The sequence below is a fragment of the Sparus aurata genome, chromosome 23 (genome assembly GCF_900880675.1).
Source record: "Sparus aurata chromosome 23, fSpaAur1.1, whole genome shotgun sequence".
NCBI lineage: Eukaryota > Metazoa > Chordata > Actinopteri > Spariformes > Sparidae > Sparus > Sparus aurata.
In genome coordinates, this window is record NC_044209.1 from 17,638,053 (window position 1) to 17,656,150 (window position 18,098).

The 18,098-nt window shown below is 43.2% G+C and overlaps 1 protein-coding gene across 1 annotated transcript in view; it reads left to right on the forward strand.

The window, feature by feature from the left end:
- The window catches only part of LOC115575412 (dual specificity mitogen-activated protein kinase kinase 6-like), an 11,592-nt gene extending 2,700 nt beyond the window's left edge, over nt 1–8,892 (forward strand). The window contains exons 2-12 of the mRNA XM_030407464.1: nt 2,345–2,414; nt 3,608–3,656; nt 3,752–3,865; nt 4,069–4,188; nt 4,284–4,400; nt 4,490–4,541; nt 4,643–4,770; nt 5,761–5,838; nt 6,019–6,158; nt 6,407–6,452; nt 6,752–8,892. Of these exons, the coding sequence (XP_030263324.1) occupies nt 2,345–2,414; nt 3,608–3,656; nt 3,752–3,865; nt 4,069–4,188; nt 4,284–4,400; nt 4,490–4,541; nt 4,643–4,770; nt 5,761–5,838; nt 6,019–6,158; nt 6,407–6,452; nt 6,752–6,829 (992 nt within the window). The 3' untranslated portion in view covers nt 6,830–8,892. The remainder of the gene's footprint in view (nt 1–2,344; nt 2,415–3,607; nt 3,657–3,751; nt 3,866–4,068; nt 4,189–4,283; nt 4,401–4,489; nt 4,542–4,642; nt 4,771–5,760; nt 5,839–6,018; nt 6,159–6,406; nt 6,453–6,751) is intronic.
- The last annotated feature ends 9,206 nt before the right edge of the window (nt 8,893–18,098 follow it).

Consider the following 18,098-nt stretch of genomic DNA (forward strand, 5'->3'; position numbering starts at 1 on the left):
CCCTGTCGGTGATTTGTAAGGTAACATGAGGCTGCAGGGAACCACACCGGACTTCTTAACAGAGAAAAAAAATTCAGTTTAAATGTATTCAAACTGTAAGTCCAAAAGTAGGCTGCACAACAATGCATCATCAACTGCTGGTAAGTAGATTTCCATACATGTGTTCGAAGAGAAACAAAAGTGAAATTGACCGTCAGGCTATGGAATCTGGATTGGTGACATAAGCCCCGATACCTGATGAGTGCATCATGTCAGTAGCAGCATCCGATACAGATAATAGATCGGAAATAACATCTTTCCCATGTGTGGGGGGAAAAAATGACTGGGCTTACTACTCTGCATCGCACACTCCCTTTACTTACTACACTATGACAGTGGTGTCTGAAAATATATTTATTTTACCTGTCCTGCCTCGATATAGCTCGACTGCAGCTGAGGCCGATGTCATGGCGCTATTGTGTCTTCTCGGGCTCAGCAGGCAGGTGCTGCAGCAGAGAGCTGCTGAGGAGCTGGCCTCAGTTGGCCCTGACAGGGACAGCGAGCAGCAAGCCGGGGGCCAACTGAAGTGACATCATATTTCCCGAAGGGTCCATGACAGTTGTTGTGTTTTAAGCGGATGTGTCCAGTCGGACTGGCTGTGAGTCATGTCCCAAACCGCACAGTCCTGGCTACCGGATCGCTGCACACGCTGCCACCTGAGAGGGGCTTGTATCACAAGTCCATTTATACTCCAATGCAAATATGTTCAGCAGTAATTCAAACCATAATGTACAGTGTTTTTATGCTGCATGTGTATAGTAAAAGTTGACATGCCAGATGTTTTTGTACTGCGCCACCGTGTTTGCGTGCTGCCCTAATTTTGTTTCACGGACAAAAAGAGCTTTTTAGTCTCATTCGTCAGGTCATCTGAAGGCTCCGACTGCTCATACTTCATCACATGCAGAGGAAATGCAAAGTCTATTTCTGACTGAGCATGTGTGAGTAAATCACACTTCAATCTCTCCCTACCACATGAGACTGCTGCAGTCTGTCCAGACACTGTCGGCCTATTTTTGGGTCCGCTGTACAAAATGGACCTGTCTGACGTTTCAGCGGTTGGCCATAGAATCTAAAAATCTTAGTAAAACCTCACTTCCCTTCCAGCTCAATCTAGCAAGGAGGGGTTTGCCCAATCGCACTTCCTCTACGCTGGAGCGGTGTGACTCACTCAATGGCAAATACAACCCTGCAGTAATCATGAGCTGAAATCACGCCAGTAAACTGCCCTGTTGCTCACTTTTGCAAGCTTTCTAAAGAGCTGTGGCATTTGTTTTTAAAGTGAGGGCACCTTGTTTTTTGCGCTTTAAACCAGTTTCCCTGAACTGGGGTAGAGTGATTACATGGCCTGGTTTGAGCCTGTGTGCAGCAGGACAGGAACAGGAAATAACCAGCCAGCTCTAAACTGTTTTTCTCATCGTATCCCAGTGGGGCAAAACGAATAAGGGTCAAGAAAAGTGCTCTGTTTTTCCTGTCGACCTTGCAGCAAGAGCGAACACGCTGAACACGAGTGTCCCCCGCCGAGTAAAGTGGAGTTGTTTTTCCTGTGTTGTTCCGCGTAGGCCCGGTAGCTGTGTCATTCTGGCACAGACTCGCAGCCCCTTGTGGGAAGTCCCAGAGGCTGCTGGTAAACTGTGTTTATGAATGGACTGCTGTCCGTGATTTAACACAGAAAGGGTCCCAGAGCTGCACAGTTTATGGCACCATTCTCCAGATATTGGGAAAAGGGGAAAAAAAAAAACCTTGGAACTTGACCTGAAATAGCAGTGACTGTACCAGTAAAAAAGCATGACAGGAAGGAAAGCTTGATTCCCTGGAACACCCCCCTCCCCCCCGCCTCTCTCTCTCTCTTTCCCCATTTGAATCATCATACCAATGTCGAGTAGTCATTTAGTCCACCTTCTCTCTTTTGCAGGGCCTCAGCTTTGAGTACACCTAATCTCCAGTTAGATAACAGATCATTCACTTAAGTTTGTGTCAGAGGCAACTGCAAATTGATTGCAACCTTGAAAACTCTCCTCACAACCAGAATAGAATGAAAGCCCCCTCTCAACAGGCCGATATGAAAACAAACAAAGTCCCTTTATTTTGCACTTAATGAACTGAATTAGAACTGCGGGTCTTTTGTTGTGGCTCTAAGCTCAGAGTAATGTTGTAGATGTTGAGTCCATTAGCTCAAGTTCTTCTACATTACGCTGCTTTATTGTACAAGCTTGTGGTTGCTGCTAAATCCAGCTCTATTGATTGCTCTGTAATATTCAACATAACGCGGAGGAGGTAACAGTTTTTCTAATTTCTTGTCTCTCAGGGAAGAAGAAGAACCCTGGGCTGAAGCTGGCCAAAGAAGTGTTTACGCAGCCCACACCAGCAGCAGCAGCGTAAGGCTCCTTTTTAACATTTTTTTTAATAATGTTGCGGTGATGGTAGCCATACAACCTGAAGATTGTCTCAAAATTAAAGGCAGCACTCTAATGAGATTTATCTATTATGAGTGGTGAAAATAAGCAATGTGCATGATTGGGCAATTAACCTTAATTAGTCACCAGTAGAAATACCAGTTAGTTTAACTGACAGTTCACCCCTAAATCAAAAATCCCAATTTTTCCTCTTAACTTTAGTGCTATAATCCATTTAGATTGTCCAAAAAAACTTGCTGTAAGCAGTTTTCATGTAGGAACTACTTTCTGTAAGTATCGCTGGCAGAAGGAAACGTGCATGTGCTCAAAGATGAGAGGCGAGCTGACGAAGCTAATAGTTACGCCACACTGCGATTTTCAAAGTACCCAGATCGCTGTACTGTTCACACAACAGAACTCCCTTTCTTGTAAGCGGGGGTCTTGCTGTCTTTGTGGATTACAGACTACATCATTGATCTGCGACAGGGAGTCACGCATGAAAAGTGAACAGGCCCCAATCGAGGGGCCTTTTGTTGGCTCTCTCAAAAGCCGATCATCATGAGAGAGATCCTGTAGTATGGCTTTAACTTACCTTAACTAAGCATGCTAACATTGATGCTCAGCAGAAGGGGAAGCGACTGATGAGCAGGTGCAAGCAAAGTACCGTCTAGTTCCATTATATTAGAGAGAAAGCATCTCTACTGCCAATACCTCTGAAACTTGGCAACTGGCACCAAAATAATCTAGATGGATTGGTAGCACTACAGATAAGAGGGAAAATTTAGATTTTTTAAACTTAATTATTTTATTAATGTACACATTTGTTGCATCTTAAATGTATTTTGTAATGACAGATTGATGACGTAGCATCTGATCATGAGAGTTGTTATCTTCAGTTGATAAACAAGTACCATGGCTGTTTTATTGTTATGTTAGGATTCCTTCAGTGTTCATTGTAAAAAAACGAAACAAAACACCAACTAAATAAAGCAGTTACTCAGCGTGTTTGTTTCATAACTAAGATCTAGATGTCCGGTTACAGACATCCATGATCCGGTTAAAAGCTATAGTTAAAAATGACCAAGAATGACGAGCGTCAGAGTTACATTCATAACACAATATAGATTAGAACTGGTTTAGCACCAGCTGTAACCAGTGTCGCTCTCTCCTTACAGGCCCCCTCGAGATCTCGACTCGAAAGCTTGTGTCACAATCGGAGATCAGGTAAAGTCATCTGGAAATGCGCCCCATCCTTTCTTATTAAAACATTTCCTGAGTTGAATTAATACATGAATGAAATGTTTGTCTCCTCCGTCCAGAACTTTGTGGTGAAGGCAGATGACTTGGAGCTTATTGCCGAGCTCGGGCGGGGAGCGTATGGGGTGGTGGAAAAGATGAAACATGTGCCCAGTGGTGTTATCATGGCGGTCAAGGTAGGCTGGGAAGCTGCTACTCAGGTTTCCTGATGTGGCATCTCTGTAAATACACTGTCTTTTAAAATAGTACCATGACATATAGATGTATTCAACTGATGAGATCATCTTGTAAACATGTGGATGAGATGTTTTGGATCTATATCTATGAGAGTTATAGGACACACACACAAGGGATAATGCTGTGTTGTTTGTCTCCACAGAGGATTCGTGCCACTGTCAACACTCTGGAGCAGAAGAGGCTCCTGATGGACCTGGACATCTCCATGAGGACAGTGGACTGCTTCTTCACTGTGACCTTCTATGGCGCCCTCTTCAGAGAGGTGAACGGACGATGACGTTTATGACGGGCCACCGGCTCCTGCATATGTTGCGTTGAGTGTGTGATCATCTTGTTTCATCTTGTGTCTTTCTTCAGGGGGATGTTTGGATCTGTATGGAGCTTATGGACACGTCTCTGGATAAGTTTTATAAGAAGGTTATTGAAAAAGGCCAAACCATCCCAGAGGACATCTTGGGGAAGATCACAGTAGCAGTAAGTCCTGTTGTCCTCTAAGGAACAGTGCAACATTTTTCTACTCTTGTATTCAAACATTTCTTTAATTTACTCTTGTCACTCCACAGATCGTCAAGGCATTAGAGCATCTGCACAGTAACCTGTCAGTGATACACAGAGGTAATCAGAGGATCACGTCATCAGTGTGCGGAGCTTTCAGTTTCCCGTTGACGTTCCTTTTTGTTGGTTTGCTAAGTTCTTTCTCTCGTGTCCCTCTTCAGATGTGAAGCCCTCCAATGTTCTGATCAACACCGAGGGCCAAGTGAAAATGTGCGACTTTGGCATCAGTGGCCACCTGGTGGACTCCGTGGCCAAAACAATGGATGCAGGCTGCAAGCCTTACATGGCGGTAAGTGGGGACTCCTGGTGCAGTCTAGCTGAGATTTAAGATTGGTGTCAATGTTTGCATGCACATTCCACAATTTAGCAAAATATGACAATATTCCAAATTTTGTATGGGTTTTATTATAAGACTGTATTCCGACGGTAGCATTGAGATATGCCAGGTTTTAGGAGGATTCTTTAGACATACATAGACCAAATCACTGTGATATCACGCTAACAACAACAGTCAGTAAAGTATAGTTATCAAAGCAGCAAGTATACATTGCAGATGAATGAGATGTAAACACCGCCTCTTGTTTGTTAATGGTCAGCTGTAGCTTTAACCAACAGCTTGGGGTCGAGATCATTGACCATGCACAAAATAAAAGCCCACATTTCTGGTCAGAAAGAGAAACACACTTACTTGTAAACATTACGAAAGACTTGGATATCAACAGATTTTTGGATACGCACAAATATTGCAACCCCGACCTTTCAAAAAGTCCGCTGAACGAAAGAAAGGGAGGGAGGCTGAGTTTGTTAATATGTATGTATGAACAGCTGCATGTCAACAAGAATTTCAGTGGAATATTAATTTTCATTAACAGCCATGTCTTTTTCAGAAGGAGGTAAAAAGCACAACATTTTATGTGTAAAATTAGATTAGTCCCATCACCATAAAATAATCATCAGACTAATCAAACCTTTACTGTCCTCAAGCCAAAGCTTTTAGACATCTTTCCTTGGAAAGTCAACTCACAAAACCATTGGATTATTTTGAATGCAGTCTAAAAACACCTTTAGCTGACAGATTTGATTCATCAATAAATACTATTATAATTATTGATATTTATTATTATAATTCCTTCCAGTTTCTGCTTGTAAAAAAGTGTTAAAAGAAGACCTTGTTCTTAAAGAGTGCTGTTTATTTCTAGCTAACAATTATTGTTCATTATTAATTATTGTCTGATAGTGGTGGTATTTATCCTGTTTTTTTTATTAATTTCCATTTCAGCCCGAGCGGATCAACCCTGACCTCAACCAGAAAGGCTACAGTGTCAAGTCAGACATATGGAGTCTGGGTATCACGATGGTGAGTCGGGTCGGGCATCATAAAGTTCACTAGTAATCCCCAGATAACAGCATTTATATCTAAAAAAAATGAAGGATGAATAATCCAAGAATGGTTTGATAAAATGTACAATAAAACATGGCACCATGCCGAATCGTAACAGGTACCATCCTCTTTAATCCACCTTCCTGTGTCCCTCAGATTGAGCTGGCCATTTTGAAATTCCCCTACGACTCATGGGGCACCCCGTTCCAGCAGCTTAAACAGGTGGTGGACGAGCCGTCTCCGCAGCTGCCCGCTGACCGTTTCTCCCCAGAGTTTGTAGACTTCATCTCCCAGTGGTGAGCCTCCCACTCGATGACAAATGTGTAGACTTGTCCTCGGCGCTGTGCCTCTCTGTCAGAGGCCCAGCAGGGGTCAGTGTTTGCTCTGTGTTTACTGAGACAGGTGGAACAAGTGTCTGTGGAGTTTTTATATCTGGACTATTCTTAGATGTGTTTTTTCTTTCTTTTTTTTTTTCTTTTTAAATCTTGAAACATTTGAATTTTCTGTTTTTCTCACTTTTACTCTTCATTTCTTTGTTTTGCAGCTTAAGAAAGAAACCAAATGAAAGACCAGCTTATACAGAATTAATGGTTAGTACCCTTTTTATATATTTTTTCCTCTTTCTCCAAAAACACAGACAAATATTTGTATACATTACGCTACTTTTTCTTTCATCACCATCCCTGCTGTAACGTTCAGCCTGCTCTCGCTATCTTCCACAAGAGGCCAGGCTCACCCTGTCAAGTGTGTGTGTGTGTGTGTGTGTGTGTGTGTGTGTGTGCGTGTGCGCGCGCGTGCGTGCGTGAAAGACAACAAAACAGACATGATGTAGATATTTTTAGTCATTAAAGAAAAATATCTAACAATGTTTTCCTTTCTTTTGATGCAGGAACACCCCTTTTTCACCCTGCATGACTCCAAAGACACAGATGTGGCCAGTTTTGTCAAGGTCATCCTGGATGACTGATGGGCTCCCGCTGGGGCTCCAGCCCATCAGGGTAGGCGGGGACCTCTCAGCAAAACGAACCAATGGCCTACCCCTGTTTTTCTTTTTTTTCTTTTTTCTTTTTTTTTTTCAAACTCACTGGAATGACAGACTCTCATGTACCCACACACAACAGGACAGGGGGGGACGGGAGGGAATGACCCAAAGACGGACAGCAGCCCAGCAGCACTGGAGTGGGAGAGTGGTGGTGATATGAACTTTGTACGGTCAAAAAAAAACCCAACTGGAGAGGTTTGATTCAGTCCTCCAAGCTTCCTGTGTGTGCATTTATTCAACACGGCAAATATGAACTGAATCCGATTGTTTTTTTTTTTTGTCTTGTTCTTTTTCTGTATTTTGCCCCACTGCCCCTTTTTATCTCTCTCGTCAGAAATGGACAGAGCCAGCCATTACTTTGTTTGTGACACATATTGTATGAGTACTTTGAATTTCATCTGCAAAAAAAACAACAGTTAATGTGTATGTTGTTGTGTATTGAAAGCTCTATTTGCATATGTATGTTTTTTTTTCTTTTTTTTTTCTTATTATGCAGAGTTTTGATACTGTATATCAAGTGTGAATTTTTACCGGACGAGGGCCTTATTTGTCAGATCAGATCGCGTCAGTTGAACACGTTCCACCTGCTTCTACCCTGATGTGGATCGGTCCAGCGCAATCGGGGCTGCAGCTGTCGCCGGGGCCGTGGGAGGCTCCAGAGCCGAGACAAAAACGCGTAAGAAATGTCAAAGGTCACATTCTGGACGGGGAGGAGTTGCGAGTCATTCCTAGATCTCTGAGGAATGTGAAGCGTCCAGTATCATCGATCCGAGCTGCAGCGACCCCCATCCCTACTCTTCTTCTTTCTCGGGTATTAATGAGTCGGCGCCAGTGCTGCCGTCGTTCCTACCTGGAAGTATTCAGGGGTTAAATCAAGCTCACAGCTTTATCTCTTTTCTGTGTGCCATTTTGCAAATCGTTCTCATGAATTACTGCATTAATTGTTCTTTTTGTTTTCTGTTTTTCTGGCCTGCATTTTTTTGATTTTGATTTCAGCAGCATTTAAACTTATTTTTTCTCACTCGGTCTACCTTTCTCAATTCTCTTTACATACGAGCACTTATGTTATTTTTTTTTTTTTCCAAGAGTCCTTATTATGCATTACACAGACAGTATGTTAGGGAAGTAATTTATGTGTTGAGGTTGTAAATACTATCTCCTTTTTTTTTTTTTTTTTTTTTCTCTTTTAAATGTAACATAGCACTGTCCCGACCTAGCAGTGCTGACGAGTGGTAGAGTGGTTGGTAATAGTTAGTTTTAATGCAGTGTGATACACAAATACACAAACACTTGTACTCACAGGGCCAGCTGACTATCGTACACCTATTTTGGACTGATGTGCTGTCAGGCTCCGCCGCTCAGGTTTCTGCGCTCTCCTTCACGCGGGGCGACCCCATTTTATTTTTCCCTAGGTCGCGCTCTCCTTGAGTGCTGGACTGAGAGCCTCTTTCACTCCGTGGTGGGCAGCCATTATCTCTCCTGTCTGACCATACTATGCAGAGCCCCTTAGCCTTGGACATACAGCAAGAGGCCCCCTGCCATGTGGCAGTTTCCCCAAGTGTTCAGAGACTGTGATGATGATGATGATGTTGATGGTGACGATAGTGATGATGACTGCCGTGCCTCCTGTCCGTGGCCAGCACTCATCGCCTCTCTGGTTTACACTGTAGTGCAACCTTTATCAAAAAAGTCAGTGAGAGTCAGGAGTATTTATGATTGTGAATAATAAGGGAAAGCTAGAAACACCACAAAGAAGCTGCTGTTATTATTTTTGTTTTGTTTTTTTTCTCTTTTTTTTTTTTAAGCCGGCCTTCTTTGGATGGCCATTCCCTTGGTGTGTAAAAGTGAGTTTTTACGCTGATCACAATGAGAATGGAACACTTGCTCTACCTCTTACTCCTTCACTCTATTTGCCACCTTGTCATTGGGTGGGACTGACAAACTTGAACTATGGAAAGACAAAAAAATAAAGGCTTTATTGTTAAGTATGTTCATTTATAGCTCTCTTTGTGATTGCTAAAGGTTTAGCGATTTAAAAAAAAAATGTGGGTACTGCAGAGATTACAACATTCAGTCAGTTTGTAGGATTTAGTGGCATTTAGCAGAGTTGTTGTAGATTGTAACCAACTCACCAGGCGGAAAGGCTTTTGGGTTGTCCATATTGGTACGTGACTGCTCCCTCTATAGATTTAAAAAGCTCATTCTAAGTTAATTAACACAACCATTCTTAGAAGAAGCAAAATTCTGAATGTTGTATTCCCCATCTGCCCCTAAATCCTGTATATTGGACGTCAAGGATAAGGCTTGCAATATTATGTTTTTATTGCCCTGAAAATACCGAAACCAACAATGACTCAATTCTACAAGTGTTGTATTTCAGCTAAAGCACTCGCCATCCTGCTGCCAACAGTCTGTACCAAATTTTGGCCGAGTCTGTACAGTAGATATTGAGATGCTTTGACCTGCTGATGCTGCTAGAAGAAAAGCCAAAGGGAAAAAAAGACATTGAGATTCAACCTCTTGGGGTGTAATGAATATCTGAACCAAACCTCAGGGCAGTCCATCCTATAGTTTGCCAACGGCTCGAGCTGCAGCAGTTGTCAGCTGGCATGGTGGCTGAATGGTTAGCAAACGAGACCGTTGATTCAAAACCTGTTTGGACGCGGCTCTGTACAGGTGTTGGCAGCCTGAGGTTTGTTATCTGGACACAAGTTTAGAACTAATCTTAGTTTGAACTGGCAATAGACAACATTTTTTGCCTCATCTAATCATTCTGGAGTGAAAACTGATTGCACAGGGTAATGGCTGCAGAAACATGACCCCATCCACGTATAGATTGGTTCCCTTTAACCTTGCTTTCTGTATGCCATTCGGCCTGCCACCGGGATGGATTTTTGCTCGCAAAAATGGAGGACGAGTTACGGCACAAAGGAAGCCAGCCTGCCATTGCGCAACCAGAACAGGAAGAGACATTGTTTTCCCAGGTCATGGCCCCGAAATAATGGTGGATTAACTGTGGAAATGAAAAAGACCCCGCTGATGGAGGAGGCAAAGAAGGCGAAGATGTAGTGTGATAGAAACTGAGGTGTTGTGTCAAGGTCTGTTCCCCCGTTAATCTACGTAAGTAACAAAAGCTGCCTACTTATTCTACAATCGGGTGTTTTACTCTTCGATATCACTGAGATCAGGGTTTTCCAGAACCAACTGGGATTCTTACGATGTTTTTTTAAATTTTAATTTTGACAGTAACCAGGCTGCTAACGGTAGACGTGTTACTAACGCTGATGCCAACAGTGGGCTAATACCGCAGGGAAACTCTTGAAAGGGCGAATTTGTAAAGTTCAATCTTAGAATTTGAAACTCACTTGAACCAAGACATCCTGACTCATTTTAAGAAAACGTATCGAGTTCATCGGCATCGCCAGCTAAACGTGGTTCTTTAGGCTCGTATCTACAATGTTTACGTTCAAGTTTTTTTGCGGCACAAACGCCGGCCATGGTTGTCTTTGCATCTTGGCCCGCCCCCTCAACCCACTTAATTCCTACTGCGTTACTAACAAGATCCACTTAAGACTCTCGTTCCTGCAACCGCACACTCCGATAGAGACGAGAGACACCGGAGCTGCCCGATTCAGCTGATAAAATGCGGGGCCAAGTCTTTGGGTTTCTACCTGCAGCGGCCTCCAGCTCTCTCACTTTCCTCTCTGAGGCGATACTGTAAGGAAGGTATAATGTGATGAAAGCGTGAGCGCGGTAACCTCACCCCACTCGCAAAGCCGTTACCCTTCGCAGTTATGAGCTTGAATTCCAGAAAAATTTCTTCAAAGGTCTGAAGGTCTCGAATTTTCACTGCACCCAGTTTCCCGATGCAATTAGAACAATTCATTCTCTTTATATATCACGCTATGCCTGTTACGATGGCACGGCTGCTGTTTAGTAAGCATCCTTACATAAGGGCACAGAAGTGAACAAACGCTTCTCGGCAAGTTGAGATTCTTCAGGACGTGTGATGAATAGAAAGTAGAGACTCGTTTTGATGGCTCTTTCTGAGTGCTTTTCTGCCGTGAATGTTATCAACAGAGGTTCACAAAAGCTCACTTTGAGCAGACTACTCCGCTGCGAGTGTGTGTCCGTCAAAGACCGATGACTTCATGCCAGGATGAGGAAACTCAATGGCGGTAGACTGCAGGCAGCGGTCCAGCGTTGTGCCGAGTGAGTGGTTTACCAGCCAAACCAAAGCCACTTTTTTTTTTAGGGAAGGACGCCTTTGATGAGAAATTACATAATGCGACTCAAAAGATTTGTCGTGTGAGGAGAAAAACAGGCAACTTCAAGTTCAATTACCGTCCCGACTCGATTCAAGGTGGACCGTGATGCAGAAGTGAATCACAACCTCTCTGGACTGCAAATGGACATTTTAGGAACCCAGCAGGGGAGCGGTGACAGAGAATGGTTGGGTAATCGTGGCCTGTTTCCGTACATAACAACAAATAAATGTTGTAAATGGAAGACATGGGAAAAGTTGTTTGTAAGAACATGAACTCAAATACTGTATAAAGTAGTATAAATTAGAGGTACTGACGGGTGGAAGTAATAGTTTACATCCACTTGAATTACTTTTATTTATTTTATTGTACTGTTTTGGAGTACTGTTTACCTTTAAAGTAATAGGGTACTGTGAACAAAATGCATTATCTGAATTTTTTGTAGTCCGATTAAAGATGGGCCGATGAAAACCCTGAAATACGGGGGGCGTGCGGAGAGTGCGGAGAGGCCCTGGTTCCCCAGTCTTCAAAAAAACGCTGCAACAGTGCCCTCTCGGAGGCCCCTGTCATAAATAAAACATGATAAAAAGCCCTCTAGGGATCCTTCCAGTGGTGAAAATGTGCTGAAGTTACAAATATATCAGGAATTTATGCTCTGAAGCACCCAGAGTCCACCGCTGCCTTTGACTGAACGCCTGCTATTAATAAACCGAACAGGAACGTTCAAAAAGCAAACAATACTCTGAGTAGCATTTGAGAAGAATACGTTGTGCTTTCACTTCCCAGTAGTTTTGCTTGTAATTGAGTAATATTTCAGCCTTGTGCAATGCACGACTGCATATGTGGAAAAGGTATTATAAAGCCTTTTGTGGATCCAGAGGAAGCTGCATGTAATCTGATGAATTGCCACCAGTTGCATTGTGGGTAATGTTTTGGCCAAGTTTTTATATGAATTAAAAAAACAAACAAGAATACGTGGAATATAAAAGGCGATATCTTATTTAAAACAGTCCACAATGAGTCCAACAATGTCATTTGAGTGCAACGCTAGACCGGTGGGCTGCTTTTTAAAACCTGGCGCCTATATTACCCACAATGCAATTTAGCCACTGAGTGACACCACTGGAGGTAAATTATCAGATTACATGCAGCTTCCTCCGGAGCCACAAAAAGGCTTCATGCTATTTTTCCCAAAGGCCTGTAAACAATGTTTTTAATGGGTGGAGTTACCCTTTAAGGATGCAACATTCAAGGCAGTAAATACCTCATTATAGCCTTTCAGTCCTTCATTTGATGCTCTCAAGCTGCAGAAAAGAAAAAGTCTGAAAGTGTGTAGCCTTTGTGTCCAAGCTGTAACATCATCACCAGCAAAATAAATAAAAATGGTTAAAACGTGCGGTTTAATATCAATATATCTGTGTTCAAATCCAGCCCAATAAAAGAGAACATGAACATGATTAATGATAATCTGGTTTTCTCAGCACCTTGCACACCTCGTTCCTGAAAAGAGTTCATTTTGTGGGAGATTTACGACACCAACACGGATTCGAGGAACGGTGTCATTTTAAAGATTAATGCTGTAGTGCAGTGAAATACAAGCAGGACGGCTGTTTCTTGTCTAAACAGGTGCGTAAGAGACAAACTTCTTATCACACGCGTTCGGCCTTCGCAGCTCCCATGATTTAAGCAGCCGGTGAAGCAAACCAGAGCTCTGCAGTGCTCAAAGTTTCTTCCTCTCTCAGCCCCTTTTGCTGCTGTATGTTTTTTTTTTTTTTCTTAGGCAGGTCCGATCCTAACAGACAAGAACAAGTGATTAAAATTCGGGCCTATTTTTTGCTCGGTGGAGTGAAGTTTGGGAACTCTTGTTTGCTGTCGCCCCAGGGGGACGCACAGATGGACAGAGGAGTACCAGACAAGACATGGTATGTATGTGCGCTCCGTTTTGGAAATGGTTTCCTTAATCTTCTGCCAGATCTCACGATCTCATGACCTGCCCGCGTCCTGGAGATGGAAATCCAGAGGGCAGAGTTTGCACACCACCCAGCAACTCATTAGAGTGCTACACACACACACACAGACACACAAACACAGTGTTCTATACAATAAACCCCGCTCATGACTGCGATGTGCCAATTATAACGATTATGCATTGTGATTTATTTTTTAAATGGACAAATGCGAGTTGTGGGAGACCTTCATCCCTCTCTGGTCCTTGCCAAGAAAAACGTGGGCCATCATCGTGCCCCTCGCTCTTGGAAGGCGGACTCACAGGCAGCAGATGACGTTGTATAAGTTTGACACAGGGTGGCCCGTGGTGGAACAAATCTCAGAATGGGGTCCCTTTTGCTGAGGAGGTGAAAGAGCCTTTATGGAGCCGGATCGTCTTAGGCCCCGGGCTGACACTGTACAACCTTACGCAACATGCCGGCTCCTATTGCACCGTGGGTCTGAGTCTGAGACGGCTAGAGGGGAGGGGTGGTGGTGCTACGTGATGACACTGGCTCGGAAAAAAACATGACAAGTGGAGAAGTCTCATTACAGTGGAAATGAGATGGTGTCCGATCTCCACGCATACACGCAAACATGTATACATATTGTATAACCTACACGAGAGAAAATGTTAAGTCAGAACGCTATTCAGAGTCATTCAGCCGCCAGACCTGCGTATGAGACACATATTATATCATGCAAGTTGCAAAATAATAAAAATAATGATAATAATATCAATAATGATAATATAATTTAACAAATACAACAGATTAAAGCAAGCAACAATTCCGATAAATTAGAGACAAAGAAAAAACAGAGATACAAGTTTTTAAAAAAAGACAACATCAATCATCAACAGGAAGTGAAGATGTTCTCAAATCTACATGTTGTGTTGCAGAGACAGCGGCTATGTCTCAATTCAGGGTCTGCATCCTTCGAAGGACCCGGTCTTTGCGGTCTTCGAAGGCGAGTCCTTCGCAGAGACCTTGTTAACCGCGTCAACCGTTGTTAAATGGGACGGTCTAGCCTTTGGAGCATTTCCTGGTTGCGTCACCGGATGTTTTGCTCTTACGCCACGATTTCTGCTGCCCAGGCCCGCGAAAGTGACGATCTACACCAGGTGATGTCGCCATTTTCGTTCATTCTTTCTTCTTTTACGGGCGGGGAAAGAAACTTGAAGGCCCTGAAGGATAGTAGCCGTGCATCCTCCAAAAAGAGGGAAAAGAAGGCCGCATCTGCGGGCTGCATTGGAGGAGCCTTTGAACTGGGACAGCCTTTGCACGGCGATGTGACGTAAATTGGCCTTCAAATGCAGCCTCCGAAGAATGCAGACCCTGAATTGAGACACAGCAATCTACTGATGTTAGCGTGCTAACCAGCGAGCTGCGGCCCATCCTGCTCTGAAGCTCGTGTTCCAGCAGTGTAAACACCAACACTCCCCTGGTACATGAGCTCCCGTTCCAAACCACCAGCTGCACCTTCTGTCGGTTGTTTAACTGCACATGGGTAGTGAATTATACCAACCAAAACACTGACACTGAGGCAAAACTCCCTGTTGGGCCTGCAAAGTTAACCCAGTATTGCACCTCACATGGTCAATTTATAACCCAGTGGTTGTCAGTGTTTTCAATATACTTTTGCTTGCTGTAATAGTGGATGTAATGCTCCACATATGATTTTTGAAAGACCTGGCTGAAATTGATATAAAACGAACAAATATTCTGTTGCATCAAGCAGCGTGACGACTTACACAGGCATGTTTTGATGCTATAATGCTAATGCTGAGGCTGCTAAAAGTGTACTTCTTGGATTTTAAACTTCCTTCCTTCTATCAAGAGCCCTCCAGGGCAGTGCTGTGCTCTCAGGATTCAAAGGGCTCGGGCGACAAAGCGGACGGTAGACCATGAATAAATCTCCCGCTGAAAGGAGATGTCTCAGGGGGGACTCGTACAGGACGAGGCAATTACATAATTACATTTTGGTTGCATCTTCAGAAATAATAATAATAATAATAATGATAATAATAATAATTTAAAAAAAAATGCCAGTGGCTTGATTGGGGAAAGTCTACTGCTGTATTTATTTATCTTCTAGATTCTTAACCCAGTTGGCAGCGAGGATTACAGTTACGATACAGCTCTCACACGGAGTTCACAGCGCTGCGGATCAAATATAAGGCCAAAGCTGGATTAAGCATCGTACGGAAGCGGTAAAGGCCATCTTGGATCACGAGCAGCACCTGCTCGAGACATATTTCTTAACCATGGTAACTTGAGAGAGTGATGTGCTTCAAAGTGATATCCCCCAAACTCCAAACTCAGCGCAGCCTGAACTCACTGGAAATACAGCACAAGCACTAGTAATACACCCTCACAATCCAACACAGCAGCTCCACTGGTTTGTCCTGGAACAATCCCCTTCTGTGGACCTTTCCCCTCTCTTGCGTTAAAGGGTGTGATACCTGGACCGATTTCATAATCGAGCCTGGATTAAAACCTAGTTGCAATTAAAAGTCCCCCCCCCCCCCCCGGAAGCTGCGGCATCCGTCACAAATATCACAATGCCTGAGGGGAGCTGTTGTCTGCCCGCCCGTGCTGTTCCACATGTGCAGACTGAAGCGGAGCGTGTGTGTGTGTGTGTGTGTGTGTGAATAAGCAGACGTCACCATATTAAAAGCAAATATTTGTGATCAGCACTCGTCATAAAAGACAGCCTGTTTAATCAAAACGGCAAATGTGAGAGTTGTTCTGTGCACATCTTTCTAGAATCTAGTTGGATTTATCGCACCGGTTTATGGCTTCGGTAAATTAGCTGACTCCTGAGATCAGAACCGATGAGTGAGTGGCATTTTGCACTTTTAAAACCCCCTCCTGGTTTTAGTTATGTTCAGTCAAGGGATCGTCTCCTTCTGGGAAATATACCCAGGCCTCCATATACAGTGTGAGACATTAATAGATACTCTAAATAGGTATCAGTAATAGCTGGTATGGTTGTTGCCATGAAGGATTACAGTTGCAACATTCGCAAGATACTGCAGGCTTGAACAAGGAGGGTGTGTGTGTTGTTGTTGACTGCATGATTCGGAACATTTGGACTATTTTAAAACGCGGGCCCGCCAAAGAAGGTGAAATGTAATATCTCCACACTCGATGCTGGAGAAGAAGTACGGTGGGCTGATGTCAGCGAGTGGAACAGCTGCAGCGAGACATTGCAACCCTTCTCCTGTCAAGCCGCAGCTGAAGGCAGCAGAGCCCTCGCCATCCAATCCTGGCCAAATATTGTCAAGGATGAATTGTTTGCTGCCTTCACTGCAGTTTGATTCACACCTTCATATTCTTCTTCTTTTTTTTTTTTTTACACCGCAGGGTCTAGTTTTCAGCCAGATCCAAAGGAGGAGAGAAGGATTTTTTTCTGACCTCACATCTCCCATTTGCCTGATTACATAAATGTGCTTCCGTGCCTCTATTGATGACCTGCAGCATTACTGACAAGCATCTATTGATCTGTCCGCCTGGCAAATGAGACCGCCAACACCACTCAGACTAATACTCCAACTACTAGAATATTGCTGAACAACACATATGAATGCGCAAGAAGATTGGCAAGACTGCACATGGACACACAACTTTTGTTTACTTCCAGCACCTGTCAGATAGCTCAACAGTTAGCGGTCTGCCTCAGGATGAATTTGAATAACTTTGTGAAATTTTAATTTGTGTTAGTATGTTTCAAGACCAAATACTTGTGCTGGCATTCAGCTTCAGCTCTACTTTGTGAACTTTAGAGCTACTTTAGAGCTAATTAGGAAAAGTTAGTATGCTAAAATGCTAAATTAGCATGGTGACCATGGTAAACAATGTATGTGCCAAACGTCAACATGCTAACATCAATCTTAGCTGTTCCTCAACATAAAACTGTAGCAAATGTGGACTCAAATGTTTGCATGCTAATATCCCAAAACTAAAACTATGACATGCTAACCGTAGGCATGCTAGCATCAATGGTCAACTGTCGTTTTTTCATTCAAATGTTAGCATGCTGAAATGCTAAAACTTAAATTATGATGATCTAAATGTCTACATGCTAGCAGTGATGTTAGCTGTCCCTTTTCTTTAAAAAGGTAGCACATATTTACAAGTGTAAGCATGCTAATATTCTAATACTAAAATTATTACATCATAAATGTAGACATTGCTGGCATTCATTTCACCTGTCCTTTTTCTGTAAAATGTAGCAAATGTGAGCATGTTAACCTGCTAAAAGTAAAATTACTACATTATAAGTATCAACATGCTAGCACTAATGTCACCTGTCCCTTTTTCTTAAAAATGTTGCACATATGTAGCAAATTAGTTAGCATGCTTATATGCTAAAACTGAAATCCTGAAATGCTAAACATCATCAGGCCAGCGCTAATGTCAGTCCTTTTTGTGTGAAATGTAGCAAATGCATAGCAAATGCTACCGAGCTAATTTGTAGCCCTCACAGACACCAAGTATCTCCTGCTATGAGTCACCTTTCGTAACATGGAGTATGTAAGAACAACTCGTGCACTGAGACACAGTGAACCTTGAGCTGAACATTTTAATTTCTATGACAACAATACATTTGGCCATCATGGATCTGACCTAATTGCCTGCGGCTGGCTAACGTTATATTCAATTCCCTCCCAAGGACATATTACATTAGGTGTAAACAGTATTTCCTCAGCCTCTTGCACCTGTTACTGTTGACACTGGAGTGAGGTCAACAAATGAGTGTTTTCTTTGTTGCCATCACAGGTCTCCTGGTTTCTCATGGTGGGGAGTGAAGTAGGCATTAAGGGACAGGTCGCCCCCCCTAACCCGGCTGTTTTTTTTCCTAAAGGAGAGGTGATGCGTTCAGTGCCCAGCTGGTCTGATGGAAACATGCTCGTCCCCAGTGAGAGCGAGTGTAGAGAG